The sequence below is a fragment of the Lutra lutra genome, chromosome 3 (genome assembly GCF_902655055.1).
Source record: "Lutra lutra chromosome 3, mLutLut1.2, whole genome shotgun sequence".
In the NCBI taxonomy this organism is placed as follows: domain Eukaryota; kingdom Metazoa; phylum Chordata; class Mammalia; order Carnivora; family Mustelidae; genus Lutra; species Lutra lutra.
In genome coordinates this window covers 50,270,225-50,288,028 of record NC_062280.1, presented here as the reverse complement: position 1 = coordinate 50,288,028, position 17,804 = coordinate 50,270,225, and the positions used below count along the sequence as shown (strand labels likewise).

The following is a 17,804-nucleotide window of genomic DNA, read 5'->3' as shown; positions in this document are numbered from 1 at the left end:
AACCGGGGCGCCTGGGTGGCTCAGTGGGTTAAGCCGCTGCCTTCGGCTCAGGTCATGATCCCAGGTCCTGGGTTCGAGCCCCACATCGGGCTTTCTGCTCAGCGGGGAGCCTGCTTCCTCCTCTCTCTCTGCCTGCCTCTCTGCTTACTTGTGATTTCTCTCTGTCAAATAAATAAATAAAATCTTAAAAAAATATATATATATATATATAAACCGACCATCAATCTCACTAGAAATTCAAACCATAATGAGATGTTGCTTTTGCCCATAAAAGAGAAAATTTTATTTTTTAAAAGCTGCACATTTACTTTATTATTATTATTTTTAAAGATTTTATTTATTTATTTGACAGACAGAGATCACACGTAGGCAGAGAAGCAGGCAGAGAGAGAGGGGGAAGCAGGCATCCTGCTGAGCAGAGAGCCGATTGGGGGCTTGATCCCAGGACCCTGAGATCATGACCTGAGCCGAAGGCAGAGGCTTTAACCCACTGAGCCACCCAGGCGCTCTTATTTTATTATTTTTTAAAGTAAACTCCGCCCCCCCCCAACGTGGTGCTTGAACTCATGACGCCAAGATGAAGAGTTGCATGTTTTTCTGACTGTGCCAGCCAGGGGCCCTAAGAAAATTCTATTTTAATTAATATCTGAGCCAGTAATTCTACTTCAAGGACCCTATCCCAAATAATTAAAGAGCTGTACAAATATGTATGTTCAAGGACATTTATTGCAGCAATATTTTTGAAAGCAACTTTAAATTCCCACAGTAGAGACAGGCTTAAATAAAGTATGGAAGAATTATACCGTGGAATATTTTACAGCTGTTCAAAATTATGTTTTTGCAGAAAACTAATTAATGATTATGTTAATTAATGATAATTAATGATCCAGAAAATGCTTAAGCCATAAAATTCAAAGTTAAAAAAACTCAGATATAAAACTGTACATGGAGCCGGATTCCAAAATTTCAAGTACAAATACATATAGATACATATATACATATACCACAAATTGAAAAATAACTAAAAGAAAAATATATAAATGTTAATGTTTGTTATTTTTATGCAGTGGGATTATGAGAGATTTTATTTTCTCATTTAAAGTTTTCTATATTTTCCAATTTTCCCAAAATTATCAGGGATTGCTTTTCACATTTAGAAAATAAATAAATGCTATTAATAATAATATAAAAGTGAGATCAGAGGGGTTCCAAAAGATACAAATGTAAACAGTGAGTGTCCTTTTTTGTTGTTTTATAAATGGCTAAATCTTCCAGCTAAGAAGTTTTTATTCCCGGTAGAAGTAGTACTTGTGTTTTTTCCTTGACTGGATTTGGATAGCGGATCCACTGCAACGTACTTGATTTGGAAACCTCCTGCAGTCACTGAAGCATCACTGAGAAACTTCAAGGTCATGACATTTCCTGGGGAGGAGGGGGAATGCAAAAGAACAAAGATGTTACTCTGCTTTGATTTGGCTGGCAGTCCAGAGACTCATCATTCTTAGAGGAGAATATAAAAATTCATGAACCAGGGACACGTGGGTGGGCCAGTCGGTTAAGCGACCGCCTTTGGCTCAGGTCATGATCCCAGGGTCCTGGGATGGAGCCCTGCATGGAGCTCCCTGCTTGGCAGGGAAACTGCTTCTCCCTCTCTCCCTCCCCTGCTTGTGTTCCCTCTCTGGCTGTATCTCTCTCTGTCAAATAAATAAATAAAATCTTAAAAAAAAAAATCTCCAGTGAAATGTTGAATAGTACAAGAAAAGAAAATCAGAAACAATCATCTTTAGGATGTTAAATATTCGCACATGATAAATTATGGTACATCCATACAGGGACCTAGTAGGCAGTCGTTAAAACGAATTTGAGGGGCGCCTGGGTGGCTCAGTGGGTTGAGCCTCTGCCTTCGGCTCGGGTCATGGTCTCGGGGTCCTGGGATTGGGCCCGCATAGGGCTCTCTGCTCAGCAGGAAGCCTGCTTCCTCCTTTCTCTCTGCCTGCCTCTCTGCCTACTTGTTATCTCTCTCTCTCTCTCTCTGTCAAATAAATAAATGAAATCTTAAAAAAAAACCCAAATGAATTTGAATGATCTACATACTGTATGCTGACTTGGAAATATGTCCATGATATCTGTGTATACCATGTTTATAAAATACAGGAAAACACCTGGAAGGATAATCACTACACAATCATCCAATGCCTTTCTTGGGTGGGCAGAGATGGGGTGGTTATATTCTAACTTTATATACCATTTATTAAAGTGGTATAGTTTCTGGGTAGTTTTGTTTTGTTTTTTTTTTTTAAAGATTTTATTTATTCATTTGACAGAGAGAGATCACAAGTAGGCAGAGAGGCAGGCAGAGAGAGAGGAAGAAGCAGGCTTCTGAGCAGAGAGCCCGATGTGGGGCTCGATCCCAGGACCCTGAGATCATGACCTGAGCCGAAGGCAGCGGCTTAACCCGCTGAGCCACCCAGGCGCCCCTCTGGGTAGTTTTTAGTTCATTCATTTTCTGGTCTTGTTTTTTAATATAAATATCCTAGGGTGAGTAAGCACATATTTAAGACGAAAACTAGACCAAAATGTTAACAGCATTAAACTTGACTGGTAAGATTATACTTCAAATGTATTTTAAATCTTTTTCTATTTCTTGATATCAATTTCCTCCTCTTTTTTGCTAAATCTTTGGCTGTTTGTTTAATTGTGTTCTCTTCTGTGTGTTGATTTCTTTCTCTTTGAATAATAAACGGTGTGGGTTTTTTTTTTTCTTGCAGTAGTGTTAAAAAAACAACACTGTTTTGATTATGCTAGCAGTTAAGTTTTTTCTGTTTTAGACAAAACAAGAAAAAAATGTGAAGTTTCAGGCTTTGATTCTCTGTTTCTTTCTTTCTTTTTTTTAAAAATTGGATTCTTATCCCCCAACTAACTCCTACGGATGGCTCCTATCTACTTTTAACTTTCTGTTAATGTAAAATACGTTCTCAAGAAGAGAATGAGATAAACAGTTTAATGGGCTGCCCTTACCAGGGAGATTGTAACAGAGAATGAATGAATAATTTTTAAGCATTAATCATTCAAAGATTGAATAAGAAGTTTTATTTCTTTTAATATTGATGCATAAATGAGAATTTCATGAGAATTTCGTGCCTTCAGGCTAGGGTGTGGGAGTAATTTAGCTAGTAGTATCTGAGCTTAAGGACTACTTAGAAATTACAATTCTGTGTTATTTTGTTGTTTTTAGTTGCAGAAACACTATGATAACTTTATGACTTGGAGGAAAAAAAGAGCAAGTCAGAATGCCAACTCTAGTGCTAAGGATGGAAATAAAAAGAAAACAACAAAAACACCTAAGAAAGTGAAGGCTCTTAGCCAGAAAATAGCAGTATGGGGCAATGGCAGTGGCATTTCTTCTGGATATAAATATATATGACTACAAGCTCATTGCTTGAGGTACATTGCATGGGACAAAATCACAAAAGTAATTGGTAGGAGTTAAAAAGATTTGGAACACTTTGCCAACCATAGCTAGCCTTTTGAGATTTACTATGCATAATTAGCATATTAAAAGCTCTCGGACATCTTCCAATAAAGAGACCTGTTTAACATAGTTTAAACCAATGTTTCCCCAGTTCCCTTGGCCTTAATGTTCTTTTCTCATGCAACACCTATTAAAAATGTTTCATAGAGCTGGTCTTCACAACACTGTGGGGAATGCTGTCCAAAGATAAAAATGCAGTTAAGTGTGATGTAACATTTTTTCAGTGACCGAAGATATTTTTAACAACTTTAATATTTTTGAAAATACCTCTCAATCCTTTATTGATAAAAAACTTTGGTCTTTTATTTCCACATTTTATGGACGTCATAACCCATAGCAAAATTCAGGGATTTACAGACTCAAGACCATCTCAGACTGCATTCCTTCACCTTATGAGTCTACGCATTTTTGGTGTAAGGGGTTGGTGTTAAGTCCTAAGTATAAACACTACATTTTGCAAACTGGTAAGCTACATCTGACCCAATGGTTCTTTTAACTTTAAAAAGTTAATAGTAAAGACTACTGGGTTCTTCACTTTCAGTGACACTATGGAAAAACAAATCATAGTCCTACGTCTCAATTTAGAGCCATTACCTGTGCTAACGATGTCTTCTGGAAGTTCATCTCCACAGTATCTGAAAGGAAATTTTTAAAAAAGAGAAGTCACACAAAAGAATATTACATGGCTATTAAGTGGCTCTGACCTATAATTAAAGTGCTTTATTTTTCCTAAGTAATGTCTCGTTTTCCTATTATTTAAAACTTTTTATTTTTTTTTTAACTTGAATTTGTAAGGGAGAAGAAGGATTAAAACAAAGTTTGTTGTTTCAAATAACCTGAGAATATAAACGAGATTCTTAAAAAAGGACATATAGCATTTCTACTGTGTGTACTTGCAAAATTATTTGTGTAGTAGACAATTTTAATCTCTCTGGAAAAATTTTAAATTTGATTCTGATTAATCCTATGAAGTTTCTTCATGGTTAAAGAGGAATATGTGTATGGCTGATGGTATTACTAATTTGAATTCTAGAGTAGACTGATTTGAATGTGGAAAATTATGTTGGACCTTACAAGAAGGACTGGTTTTTATCTGAATTGACTTGAGAGGAGCTTCTTTGTACATTACATTAAAGGGAAGAATTTATCATAAAAATCCGATAAGTGCCAAATTAGTCTATGGAAAACCTTTTAAAAAAACAGTATATGATTTTATCTAGGGCTGTAATTGATTTGTGAAACTAGGTTTAGAATGAAAATATCATCTTGACTCTCAAGGTAGGATGTCTGTTCTTTCAACAAATGTTTTGCTCTTAATTTCTCCAACCCTGCTTCATCTATAGCAGTAGTCTGTCAGCTAAAAAAAGCAGAATAAAACAAAACAAAACCAATTTCCCTCCAAAAGTTGTTACTCGTGTATGCAAGAAATGCGTTTCTTTTTCTTGGTGTTTAAGTTACACGTTTCAAAGTCACAACAAACTACTGAGTCTGTCATTTTTAATTATTTTAATAATTTTAATCATTACCATTTTCTTTTATTAAATTATTGTCATGGATAATGGAAAATTGATAACTGATAGTCTGTTGATACTGGATAGTCTCAGATACACGTTATTAAGTGGGGGGCTAAATAAATAAAACACATAATTATGTATGCTTTGATTTGTAATATTTTGTGAGACATTCAAAGTTTAAACCATATTGAAGATTCAGAATGACAACACAGAATGTTGTGTCCCAGGATGTTGAAAACCCAAGGGAAAAATATTGAGGAAAGGAGCACTTGTTTTTTATGTCAAAGAAAGCTATTTCAAAGAAGATTTCCACTGTACGTTTAGGTAAATTTTGTGAGAGAAGGGGCTATACTTTGCTTAATTCTTTCCTTCCTTTTTTTTTTTTTTTTAAGATTTTATTTATTTATTTGACAGACAGAGATCACAAATAGGCAGAGAGGCAGGCAGAGAGAGAGGGGGAAGCAGGCTCCCCGCTGAGCAGAGAGCCTGATGTGGGGCTTGATCTCAGGACCCCAGGATCATGACCTGAGCCAAAGACAGAGGCTTTAACCCACTGAGCCACCCAGGCACTCCTATACTTTGCTTAATTCTTATATTCATAATGCTTAGCACAATACTTTGTACACAGAAGGAAGATAATAATTAAGAATTTATAATTATTTTTAGGAGGTTGATAGAAATTAGAATACTTAAAACCCTCCAACAAATTTCTCAATTCACATGTGTCCTCTTCCTCCCATTGTTAATGAAATACTGAGGTCTTTTTATTTTTTTTTTATTTGTTTGAAAAGTTTTATTTATTTAAGTAATTTCTATACCCCACATGGGGCTTGAACTTACGACCCCAAGATCAAGAGTCACACACTCTTCTGACTGAGCCAACCAGGCACCCTGAAGTCTTTTTTTTAAATTATTTTTTAAAAGATTTTATTTATTTATTTGACACAGAGAGATCACAAGCAGGCAGAGAGAGAGAGAGGAGGAAGCAGGCTCCCTGCTGAGCAGAGAGCCCGATGCGGGCCTTGATCCTAGGATCCTCAGATCATGACCCAAGCCACAGAGAGACTTTAACCCACTCAGCCACCCAGGCGCACCCAGCCCTGAAGTCTTTTTAAATAGGCTATTTAATTCTTACAACTTAATAGTAATCAAAAGGCAGCTGTCACTATTTTAATTATAAGAACATGTAGCAGGTGACTGGCTTCACATACTAAGAAAAATCTTTGGGGTTGCCTGGGTGGCTCAGTGGGTTAAGCCTCTGCCTTTCGCTCAAGTCATGATCTCAGGGTCCTCGGATCGAGTCCCACATTGGGCTCTCTGCTAGGCAGGGAGCCTGCTTCCTCCTCTCTCTCTCTCTCTCTCTCTCTACATGTGATCTCTCTCTGTCAAATAAATAAAATCTTTAAAAAAAAAAAAGAAAAAGAAAAATCTTTGCTAAAAAAGGATATGGTGTTGCCAGGGAGTAAAAATACTAGAGAATCAATAACTGTGGGGAACACTGAAGAAAATTAAAGAAACATCAAACAAGATATTGAAGGTATTTTTAACTCTTTATATGGGGAAACACGTACCTTCCTACAAAACCATGGACATCATCATAACTGTCATATATTTCAACATAGTCAGCGAAGCAAGCTGGGTCATCTTCAAGGTCAAAGTCCAAAAAGCTCAGGTGAATACGCTGACCATACTTGAGTCTAATGTGCCAGTAACAGATCTGGTTATCATCGTACTCATTTGGGAAGCCTGGAGATTTAAAAATTCGCTTTGGATCTGTAAAGACACCACCACACTCTTTTGCTAAAATGGATAAAACAAACAAACAAACAAACAAAAGAAACAAAAAAGGAAAGAAAGCATTAGAAAAAATATTATCCAAGGGGCGCCTGGGTGGCTCAGTGGGTTAAGCCGCTGCCTTCGGCTCAGGTCATGATCCCAGGTCCTGGGTTCGAGCCCCGCATTGGGCTTTCTGCTCAGCGGGGAGCCTGCTTCCTCCTCTCTCTCTGCCTGCCTCTCTGCCTACTTGTGATTTCTCTCTGTCAAATAAATAAATAAAAATCTTTAAAAAAAAAAACCCTTTAGAAAAAATATTATCCGTACTTTAAAATGATATGCACTTCCTAGTGCCTATTTATTACTTTTAATAAATATTAAATATATATACTTACAGCTAAAGAATAAATGAATATTTTCATTATTCATTGGTAAATTCTTTCAAATGAATATACACTGAATTTGTATGAAATGAAAAGAAAAATGACAAGAAAAAATAGCAATTTAATTAATTGTGCTCTTGTACTTTTTTTGTATTTTATCTTTTCAGCTTAGAATGCACAAGCCTCAGGGCACCTGGCTGGCTCGTGGAGCATGCAACTCTTGATATTGGGGTTGTGGGTTCAAGCCCCATGTTGGCTGTAGAGATTACTTAAAAATAAAATATATATTTTTTAAAGAATGTACAAGTCTCAGATGTATATGTTCATGTATTTTGATGAATATGTATACGCCGTTACCAACAGCCCAATCAAGATGGCTGCGATTTTGTCCTGTGGTATCAACACTGTGTCTTCGGGGACCTTTTAGAATAATGAGTCCAGGGGCCTGGGTGGCTCAGTGGGTTAAGGCCTCTGCTTTCGGCTCGGGTCATGATCCCAGGGTCCTGGGATCGAGCCCCAAATTGGGCTCTCTGCTCAGTGGGGAGCCTGCTTCCTCCTCTCTCTTTGCCTGCTTCTCTGCCTACTTGTGATCTCTGTCTGTCAAATAAATAAATAAAATTTAAAAAAAAAAAAGAATAATGAGTCCAATAAATTCTGTTTGGAAAATCATTATAGAATTTCAGAGTCACAAGAGATCTTGAAGGTTACTCTAATCCAGTTAAAAGGAATAATTTATTATCATTTTATACTCCTTTCACTGGCTTTAAACTAACACCTTAATCCTAATATTTGAGGATTTGACAGAGATATTCATGTTTGTTTTTTCAAGTCATTTATTATTTTACAGATTTCTGCCATGCCTTATAACCTGGAATGAGAACAATCAAACAACCTCTGCCAGAACCCATGATTTTACTGGGTGACCTGGAACGAAAGGTATGGAAAACCTCTGGTTAATTTTGATTTCGGATCAAATAAGCATCTACCATCTGGAAACTCAAAAATAATGTGAATGGTGGTGGTGGTGACTGTGGGTAGCATTCCAAGACATTTTTCATTGTATCAATCAGAGGCTTTTCCCAAGAATGTTATCCTTTGGAAAAGATCCTCTTAAAAAAAAAAAAGTGTCAGAATTCTTAATATCATAGAAGGTAAGGCAGCTTATCTCCCCCAGGGCCAAACAGGATCTTAGGGAAAGTGACAAAAGAAAGTCAAGGAATCTAGTCTGATCTCTGTACCACTCAATACTTCATTTTCTTCCCTGGTAAAGTAAATATAACCATGCCTCTCCTATTACCTACTTCACAACATTATTCTAAGGATAGTAACATGGAAGATAACTTCAGGGTGTTATGTAAGATGTAAGCTGTCCTTATTGTCTTATTCAATATTACGTGACAGTTTGTATGTGTACATAACATGTGCAATGCCAGTTTTTGGAGTGATTTGCTCTGTCCTATGCCATTCTATCTTTTTTTTTTTTTAAGATTTTATTTATTTATTTGACAGACAGAGATCACAAGTAGACAGAGAGGCAGGCAGAGAGAGAGAGAGAGAGAGGGAAGCAGGCTCCCTGCTGAGCAGAGAGCCCGATGCGGGACTCGATCCCAGGACCCTGAGATCATGACCTGAGCCGAAGGCAGCGGCTTAACCCACTGAGCCACCCAGGCGCCCATATGCCATTCTATCTTTGTTGTCTATACCATTAGATTAGGAAACAGTTCAAATATTGAACAATTTGATTGTCTATTTAGCTATTCAGCTCTATATTTTATTGAACAATTGATAGTCATTGGTTTATTTTTGTGATACCATTATGATTTCTTCATTACAATTATTTTTCATTGAACTGTTCCTCCGCCAGTACTAGTTCAGGTGGTCCCCAGTCCCCTACAGGTTCACCACATCCTAAAAATCAGCATGTCACTGAATCCAAAAGTAAGCTGAGAACAGAGTAAGAAGAAGTCTCCCAAGATTCTGTACAAATATTCCCAGGGTAAAAAGGATTCTGCCTCGATGAGAGATAAAAGCAATTTATAAAAATTTTTAAGTTAAGGTGGCATCCTTATAAAAAGGCAAGGAAATACTGTAAGAACCTCTCTATTAGCACTTCTTTATCTCCCCTAGAGATAAATTTTCCCTATGGAAATGATTGAATAGATGCTCAGAGATCCTAAACCTTATCAAGCAAAGGAAAAATTAGAGAACATACTTGGAAATAGAAGTGTCTCTTTAGAGTCAAAAGAAAGTTGCTTGTGTAAATATGCTGATGAAAAAGGAAGAGAGAAAGAGGGAGGAAAAGAAGATATACGAACTATTAACGATAACTAAATATAGAATTAAATATAACATAAGGTTTAAGTATGTGAAAATGATTTGAAAATTATAGCCCTATATAAATGCACTACACATATTTATTCATATTTTTGTCTTAAGTGGGAATGCATGATGGCTCTAGGAAAAATTCTTTTCTATGTAGAATATACATTATTTTGAGATAAAGCTTAGTTACAAACATGAGAAACTATTCTCCAATGATTAATATCATTGAATAATAAAATCTATAGTAACATGCTAGAACTTCACTATAACTCACTGTATCTTCACTATAGGGACTTTTTTTTTTAAGATTTTATTTATTTATTTGACAGAGATCACAAGTAGGCAGAGAAGCAGGCAGAGAGAGAGAGGAGGAAGCAGGCTCCCTGCGGAGCAGAGAGCCCGACACGGGACTCGAACCCAGGACCCTGAGATCATGACCTGAGCGGAAGGCAGAGGCTTAGCCCACTAAGCCACCCAGGCGCCCTATAGGGACTTTCTTATAAGGCAGATTGAAACAGAACACCTGAGGATGCTTGTGATCATAAACATTAGGCAGACTTGGGAACATATTATAATTCTTCCTAGTATCATGCTGGGGGAAATCCATCCAAAAAAGAACAATCTATTTTTTCTCTAAAAACATGAACAAAAAATAGCTCTTTATAGTAGTTATGTTGAATTAATTTTCTCTTTAAAGTTTTCCTAGCTACAATCAACCATGGGAAAATATGAATAAAAATATACTATATAAAAATAACTAACTAGAATATCCAGCATGTAATTGTGAAAACAAACCATAGAGTGAGAGTTGCTCAGTTTGGAAGTTTAAGAATTTATGCACAAGAATATCAGGGGAAGAGTTTCTTTTGTCTCTTTCTTCCCCCATTCTATCAAAGGGGAAATTTTTAACAGTTAACATATGGTAGTATCACTTTGTTGTTTTAGCTAATTAACTGTGACAAGTTTATAACCCACTTTTTTTTTTTTTTTTTTTTTTTTTTTTGCCTTTGTGGTCGGGAATAGAAAAAGATGTGGTGGGGTGCCTGGGTGGCTCAGTGGGTTAAGCCGCTGCCTTCGGCTCAGGTCATGATCCCAGGTCCTGGGTTCAAGCCCCACATCGGGCTTTCTGCTCAGCGGGGAGCCTGCTTCCTCCTCTCTCTCTGCCTGCCTCTCTGCCTACTTGTGATTTCTCTCTGTCAAATAGATAAATAAAATCTTAAAAAAAAAAAAAAGAAAGAAAAAGATGTGGCATAGAAAAGATCTGAATCCGAGATCCTGCCTGCCTGATGACTATTGGATGTTTGATTTTGGTAAGTTATTAACCTCTTCCACTTTCAATGTCCTGATTTCTAAAATGAGTATAACAAGAGCTTCTTGCAGAGTCATCATGAATACGGACAGCGTGGAAGAGGAGCAGCAGGCAGGGTCTGGCCCAGCGTAACCGTTCCGTGAATGGTTGTTGTTATTAAGAATTATCATCACCAAGTTGATTTATCTCTGGGAGAAAGAGCCATTTATATTTAGTAACCTCTTAGTAACATGTAACTGTTTTGGCAAAGTATAAAATTATTATTTGTAACAAACCTTGTGGGTTGTAGCAATAGGCATCCCATCTTTCACTCCTATTAAGACGGACTCCGTAATCAATAATCCCAGTTTTTCCAAATCCACAGTTGGGCCCTGGTTTCACAATGGGGTATCCCACTCTGCCCTTGGCCATCCACCCAGCAGCACAGACATGAAATCCTGCAAGAGAAGGAAAGGATTGCGGGTTAACTGGTAAACGCCCTCAGCTGAGTGAAGGTCATCTTAACAAAAGTAGCCCCTTCTCAACTGCCCAAAGCCAGGTAAGTACAAGGAGAGAAACTATTTTCTCTTCTCTTCTTTTCATTTTTTTGAAAAATGCTATTCTTAAAAAATAAAGTTTGAATACATATAAAATGTAACATCCGACTTTTACTAGAAAATGCCGTCCTACTTGAAAAAAAAAAGAGGCAGTTAGACTGGAAATCATAATACCATGAATATGAAAAATCCAAGTTCACAGCTGGCTTCTTTTCACAAATGACCTATTGAGTGCCATGAAATAATTTCTGAAATTACCATTGATCCTGGAAAACAATTTTTTTTCAAATGATAATTTAAGTAGTTTCTATTTCAGGATCAATTAAAATTTGCTAATATTTTAAGAAATTTGAATAGGGATAAACATATTCATAAATTTTGAACAAAGCCTCAGCCCTGTGTTCCTTGCCCAGCTTCAGAGCCTGTCTAAGTATTTGACATTGCCGTCCAAGAGCAGTTTTACTGAAGGTCCAGGACAGCCAGTAATGGCCCTGGTCTTTGTACCCATGGTTCCAGGTACTGCGTCATGCACAGCCCTGTGGGTCTAGACTGAGCAATGTGCCGGGCAGACTTTAGGGATTTTTAGAGAACAGTTTTATTTTTATCCTGAGTAATATTTAATAGTAACATAAGCTTTGCTATTGTCTTTTTTTTTTTTTTTTTTTAATCAACAAAGGGGTTTCTTCAATGGAGAAGAGAGTTCTGAATGGGGATGGCTTTTGGACTCTCCTGTAAAACCACCATGAGAGATGGTCGTGGTGCCTTTTTTTTTTTTTTTTTTTTAAGAAGGCACTAGCACGGGCGCCTGGGTGGCTCAGTGGTTAAAGCCTCTGCCTTCAGCTCAGGTCATGATCTCAGGGTCCTGGGATTGAGACCTGCATCGGGCTGTTTGCTCAGCAGGGAGCCTGCTTCCTCCTCTCTCTGCCTGCCTCTCTGCCTACTTGTGATCTCTGTCTGTCAAATAAATAAAATCTTAAAAAAAAAAAAAAGAAGAAGAAGGCACTAGCACTAGTTAATCACTTTGTTTGCACCAGGTCTCCTGACATGATCTCAGTTTCTTTTTCCTACCATCTTACAAGCTGCTTATCTTCCTTTTGATCCTAAAGTACGAATGCATTCTCCCACTTAACTTAAAGAAATTGAGAAACAGGGGTACCTGGGTGGCACCGTTGGTTAAGTGTCTGACTCTTGGTTTCAGTTGGGGTTGTGATCTCAGGGTTGTGAGATGGTGACCTGCCTGGGTCTCTGTGCTCAGAGTGGAGCCTTCTTGGAATCCTCTCTCTCCCTCTCTCTCCCTCTCCCTCTTCTGCCCCTCCCTCAACTCCACTGCACAGGGGCACTCGAGCATGTGCACATTCTCTCTCTCTCTCAAATAAATAAATAAATCTTTAAAAAAACATATTTTGAAAAAAAAGCCACTAAATTCAGTATTTCTTCTACAAAGAAAATTTCTTTATAAAACTCAACATAATAACATTTAACAGCTGAGGAAACCCATACTCAGAAGTTAAGAAAAGATAGAACAGTATGAAAAATGAATAGAAGTGGCATTAAAATTAATGAGGAATTGAAATGATGTTGAGATAGCAATGTCTTTGTTTTTTTACTTCTATTATAGTAGCTCACAGTGGGTTGTGACCCCAAATAAGTTGCTAGCACTAAGACCTTTCCACTGGCTCTAGGCAGAGAAGATGGAGAAGCCAGAGAGTAGACATATCATAGGGGCTTAGAGAAGCATTGGAAGGACTGAGAGAGAAATCTTATGAAGGGGATATAGAAAAGGTGGAGGGTTTTTTTTTCCCCCCAAAAGTGAAAAAGAAGAAAAATCATCGTCAAATTAGTTACCAATTTTTCTGGCTGCCTCTACTTGCTTGTAGGTGGCGAGTCGGCCGCCTTCATATTCGCACACTGCCTTGGCTTCTGCGTAGGTGAGCTTGTACTTGCCAGCCCGCGCTTCTCTGTGGTACACACCTGCTGCTTGTTCTGTGAATTCACACAATGTTGTAAGTATGCTGTGATCCATTCTTGTGGAACAAGGGAAATTTTGTGGCCTCATCTAGAAGATTGCATCAGCTATTGTTCCTGCCAAAGAGTTTCCCGGGTCAGTGACCTAGGGTGGCTAAGTTTTCATTGTTAGAAAGCTTTGAAAAAAAAATATGAATGAGGGGAATTTTAGGGGAACTTTAGGGCACATAGGAGAAACTTGAGGCTAAATTATGTGTCCTGAACTGATGGCCTGAAAGAAACCTGTAAGGCAACTTTGTATTTCCACACTATCAAAAAGTGACAAAGTTTTGACTTTTTTGGCTTTCTTTTAAATCAAATAAAAACTTGGAAAGGTAAACAATGGGGGGAGGGAATGAAAGTGAAGGCAAAAGAAACCAATGAAAATTGATCCATTATGTAGGCTCACAATGATGGAGAAAAATAATCCAAAATATCCATTTGAGGGAAATGACTAATGCAGTGTGATTGAGAATTTAGTAAACAAATCAAAAACTGAGGAAAGGTTTAAAGAATCCAAAGAAAATAAAGACTGTGTTAAGGGGGGAAAAAAAGATTCAAACAGCAGAGAAAAAATTGGGTACACCGAACTACCAGCATGTTGTTCCCAGCATATTTTAGGGAGTAAGTCATAAGCGAATTGTCTTCCAGTAGATCACTGTTTAAATTGTTTTGAGTTTGGAGTGCATTTTGCCATAGAAACAATGCGACAATTTTTCTAGGACAATAATCATAACATTAGCTCTCATTGTTCTGTGTAGACCTTCAGATTATGGTCAAGTCTTTGTACCCTAACCTGTACAATCAGCTACCATTAAGATCATTTCCAATGAGACCACATATTCCTTGGCATTCAGCAAGACGTGAATCCAGTAGTAGTGCTCCCTCTCCTCCCCAGGCTAAAGCTGACACCCCCACAGTTGAATAGGAGATGCTGCTTGCCACCTGCACTGTTTCTCTGGACTGCAATGGATCCTGTTCTTATACGTTTTATGGTAACATCCCATCACTTAAGCGCTGAAGACCTTAGTCAATCTGATGCTCATAGGTCAGGGAACACAAGGAACATCAACGTTATCTTCCTGTTTGAAAGTCGCCTACTGCCCAAGTGTCCTTCATATTGGTAAAACCTCATTAACTAAAGTTCCGCTGGTTTCCAATTTGGTTATTTTGAGAACATACCATGAGGTCTGCTAAGTGCTGTGGGTCAAGTCCACTTCTCAGGGCAACTCGGACACTAGTGGGCAATGGAAGTACTTTTATTTTGCAGTATAAGTGTACTAAGGCTTTTAGTAGAGAAGGGAGACATGTTGAATTTACTTATGGATCATATTAGAGATTACCAAAAATGTTTAAAATTGTACCTGTTCCCTGACAATACAGACTACAAGATCTTTATTAGTAGGAATTATTTTAATGTGTGCAGATGTTTCTCAAACTAAGATTTCCTTGTCTTTCACTCCCTAATCAAAATATGACATTCATAGGGAAAAAAATTAATTAACAGAGCAGTTTTTGAAAAATAATTTTAAGTTTTCCTCCCAGTAATTTTTCTTAAATTTTTGGTAACTAGAACTCGTCTAGTAATGAGATGGTTGGTAACTTAAATAGTAGAAAAGTCTATGCTATCATTTTAAATTCATTAAATAATGTTAATATTCTACATTTTTCCTGAAAGAGTGACAAACTTCCTATTATTTTGCCTTATGAGTGGTTGAGAACTCTGGTACCTATTTGACAATTTTAAGCATACGTTTATTTGAAAGCATTGATCAATTCAGAATTTTAAATTACGAAGATGGTCCTTTGTACCTAATTTTAAAAGTTTTACCTTTCAGAAGGAATAATAATTTATTCACTTTTAGAGTCCTTAGTCATTCATTGAAACTGAGTATTTAACCACTACTTTTTTTTTCTGTTAGCATGGGACAACAGTAGCATGTTGGCTCCAGTCTCTCCTCCTGGTTCTTCACTGGATGAGTTGTGTAACCTTGTACAAATTACTGCCTACACCTCAGTGTCTTCTTCTATCAGACAGGAATAATGTTGGCTATTCTGGGAATAAATAAATCATTAAAACCCACAAGCATAACTTCTGGATCCTAGTAGGAGCTCATGATAGTGTCACTTGTCCTTCTTTTTTAGATTCAATACAATGGCTGAAAACAATCGCTTATCTGTGCAGTTTTGATTTTCATCATCTATGTAAATTAGTTGATGTGTCTTATCTTTATATTACAAAAATTACTATTTGAGGAATAGTAATTACTATTGGGGTCTGGAACTGGACCTGGAAGATACCAGAGTTAAAAATGAAACTTAGAGGTCCCATACTTTGACCTTCTCATTTTACTACTAGTGGAACTGAGACCAAGTTTGAAGCGCCTTGTTCGTGATAGCTGCTAACAGATTCCTGCCTTCCTATCTGGCTCTCTTCCTTCTCTAAATAGTTTTTAATACCATATTGACCTAACCAACTGTAAACAATTTGTGTTAGGCTGACTGGTCAATAATTTGTCCCAGATTGAAGCAATGTGCAATTACCCCGAGCCTCAGATTTGCAGCATACTATTAACATTTGGGTGTGCTTCTCTCTACCTCTAGGACAGAACTTCTATTGTCTATGTTCACATTTTTGTAATATACAGCATCACTTAAAAAAAAAACAACAACAACAGTGCCAAATGGCTTGATCATTAAAGAGTTTGACAGCGTTTCAAGGTTTATGTATATGGATTTAACTCTTACTAGCTTTATGGCAGTTTTTTCCATTTCTAACAAAAGTGTGTATATTTTCTAAGGTTGCTGATGTGCAAGGAAAATAAACAAAGAGCCTTGTTCACTCCTCAAGAAAGTTCCAGACGCAGTTTTGGCCAAGTGGATTGCCCTGTTCTGCATGAAACTAGTTCACTGGCTCAAGCTGAAAAAAGAGGGGGCAAGGCTGTGCATTGCAAATCGAGCTTTTTAATGAAATCCGCATGGCTGCAGTTATTACCAGAGAGAAACACGCTGAAAGGGAAAATATTCCACAACCATGTGCTGCTTACCAAGCATTAGAAAAAGATCTAGGTTAATTTTGCTTTCTCTGTATTTCTTTATTTTATACAAGAATTTGTCAGTTTTCTTCTTGAGTAATTAAACATTTTTTCACTATCAAACACAGTCATGAACATAAAGCAATATTAATTTGTGTCACGAGAAAACATTGTTTAGAGTACTATACAGGGTATTTTGGGTTTTCCCTATTTGGTCTTTTTTGGTCTATTGTTTATATTCAGGTTAAGCATATGTCATTCTTTACATTTAACAAAAGAAAACAGCAAAAGAAACTTTCCTGTTCTAACAAAAGGGGTAGAGAAGTATTTATATGGATAGCTCTCAAACAAAAGGAGTCAAAGTGGTGAGACTCCACTCAGAAATACAAGGTTTTTTCATTTGTTTTGTATTATAAGCTGGCTTTGCATCAAACTGGTCAAAAGATATTTGGAAAAAGCAAGATATACATTACAGGTCAGAGTACACAGGCAAATGATTATAAAATCATTGTATATTCCAACTTACCTTTTACATTTCTGTTATAATTACCTGCTACAAAATCTGAATGCAAACACATCGAAATAGAAATAAAATACGGTGTTTTTATTTTGCTAAACCTTCCCTACCAAATACCATCGCATCTGCTTTGAAAATATATTTTCTCATATGGAATATAAATATTAACTTCCATTTTCTACTGAATAGTTGGCTTTATAAAAAAACTATTCTTTTTAATTTTAGAAGGCAAGAACAGTTTTTTTTTTAAAGGCACATGCATTCCAATAGCTGTTTTTCCTCAACATTTTCTTTGAAAACATCAGCCTTAAAACAGAACAAAAAACTTTCCTGCTTCAATTCACTTCTCCATCAATTCAAAGAAGTAACGTCCCCAAGAAGCAACTCATGAGTGAAGTTTCTTACCAAGCCATATGGAGTTATGAAAAATTCCATTCTTGTATCCCCATCCGTGAACCTCTTCCCACAGCAGGACAAATAAGTAAGTTAAGATGATCATATCTCAGCTGTAGAGACGTAATAGCCTGTTAGGGCTGCTCAGGGTAAGTTCTCAGAGCAGAGGCTGAAATGTGACTGAAACATCTGGTTTCCACATCTTTTAAATGGTTTTTTTGGACTGTGAGGTCAGCAAGTATTCTCCAATGGCATTTTTCACTGTAGAGTTACACAATTAACTCAGTGTCTGAAGCAAATCCTCTGACTCATTTGCATTGGCAACCCAAACTAAGGATATAGAACCATCATCTACATTTTAAAATTCATCTACTCGGAAAGTTGTTTATTAATTCTGTCTGTCACAGACATTTCTCTATTAGGAAGTTTGTGTAACTTGGTGTACATTCAGCAATGATTAAAACAAAAATAAAAAACTTCAGTAGG

The 17,804-nt window shown here is 37.0% G+C and overlaps 1 protein-coding gene across 1 annotated transcript; it reads right to left on the bottom strand.

Annotated features, from left to right (window-relative positions):
* Positions 1–1,119: 1,119 nt before the first annotated feature.
* On the bottom strand, positions 1,120–17,496 carry TNFAIP6 (TNF alpha induced protein 6). Its single transcript, XM_047723169.1, has 6 exons — positions 17,331–17,496; positions 13,215–13,352; positions 11,109–11,270; positions 6,618–6,846; positions 4,127–4,167; positions 1,120–1,422 (listed from the first exon to the last, which is right to left on the bottom strand). Exons 1-6 carry the CDS (start codon positions 17,422–17,424, stop codon positions 1,253–1,255), a joined length of 834 nt encoding a protein of 277 aa, XP_047579125.1. The 5' UTR covers positions 17,425–17,496; the 3' UTR covers positions 1,120–1,252.
* Between the last annotated feature and the right edge of the window lie 308 nt (positions 17,497–17,804).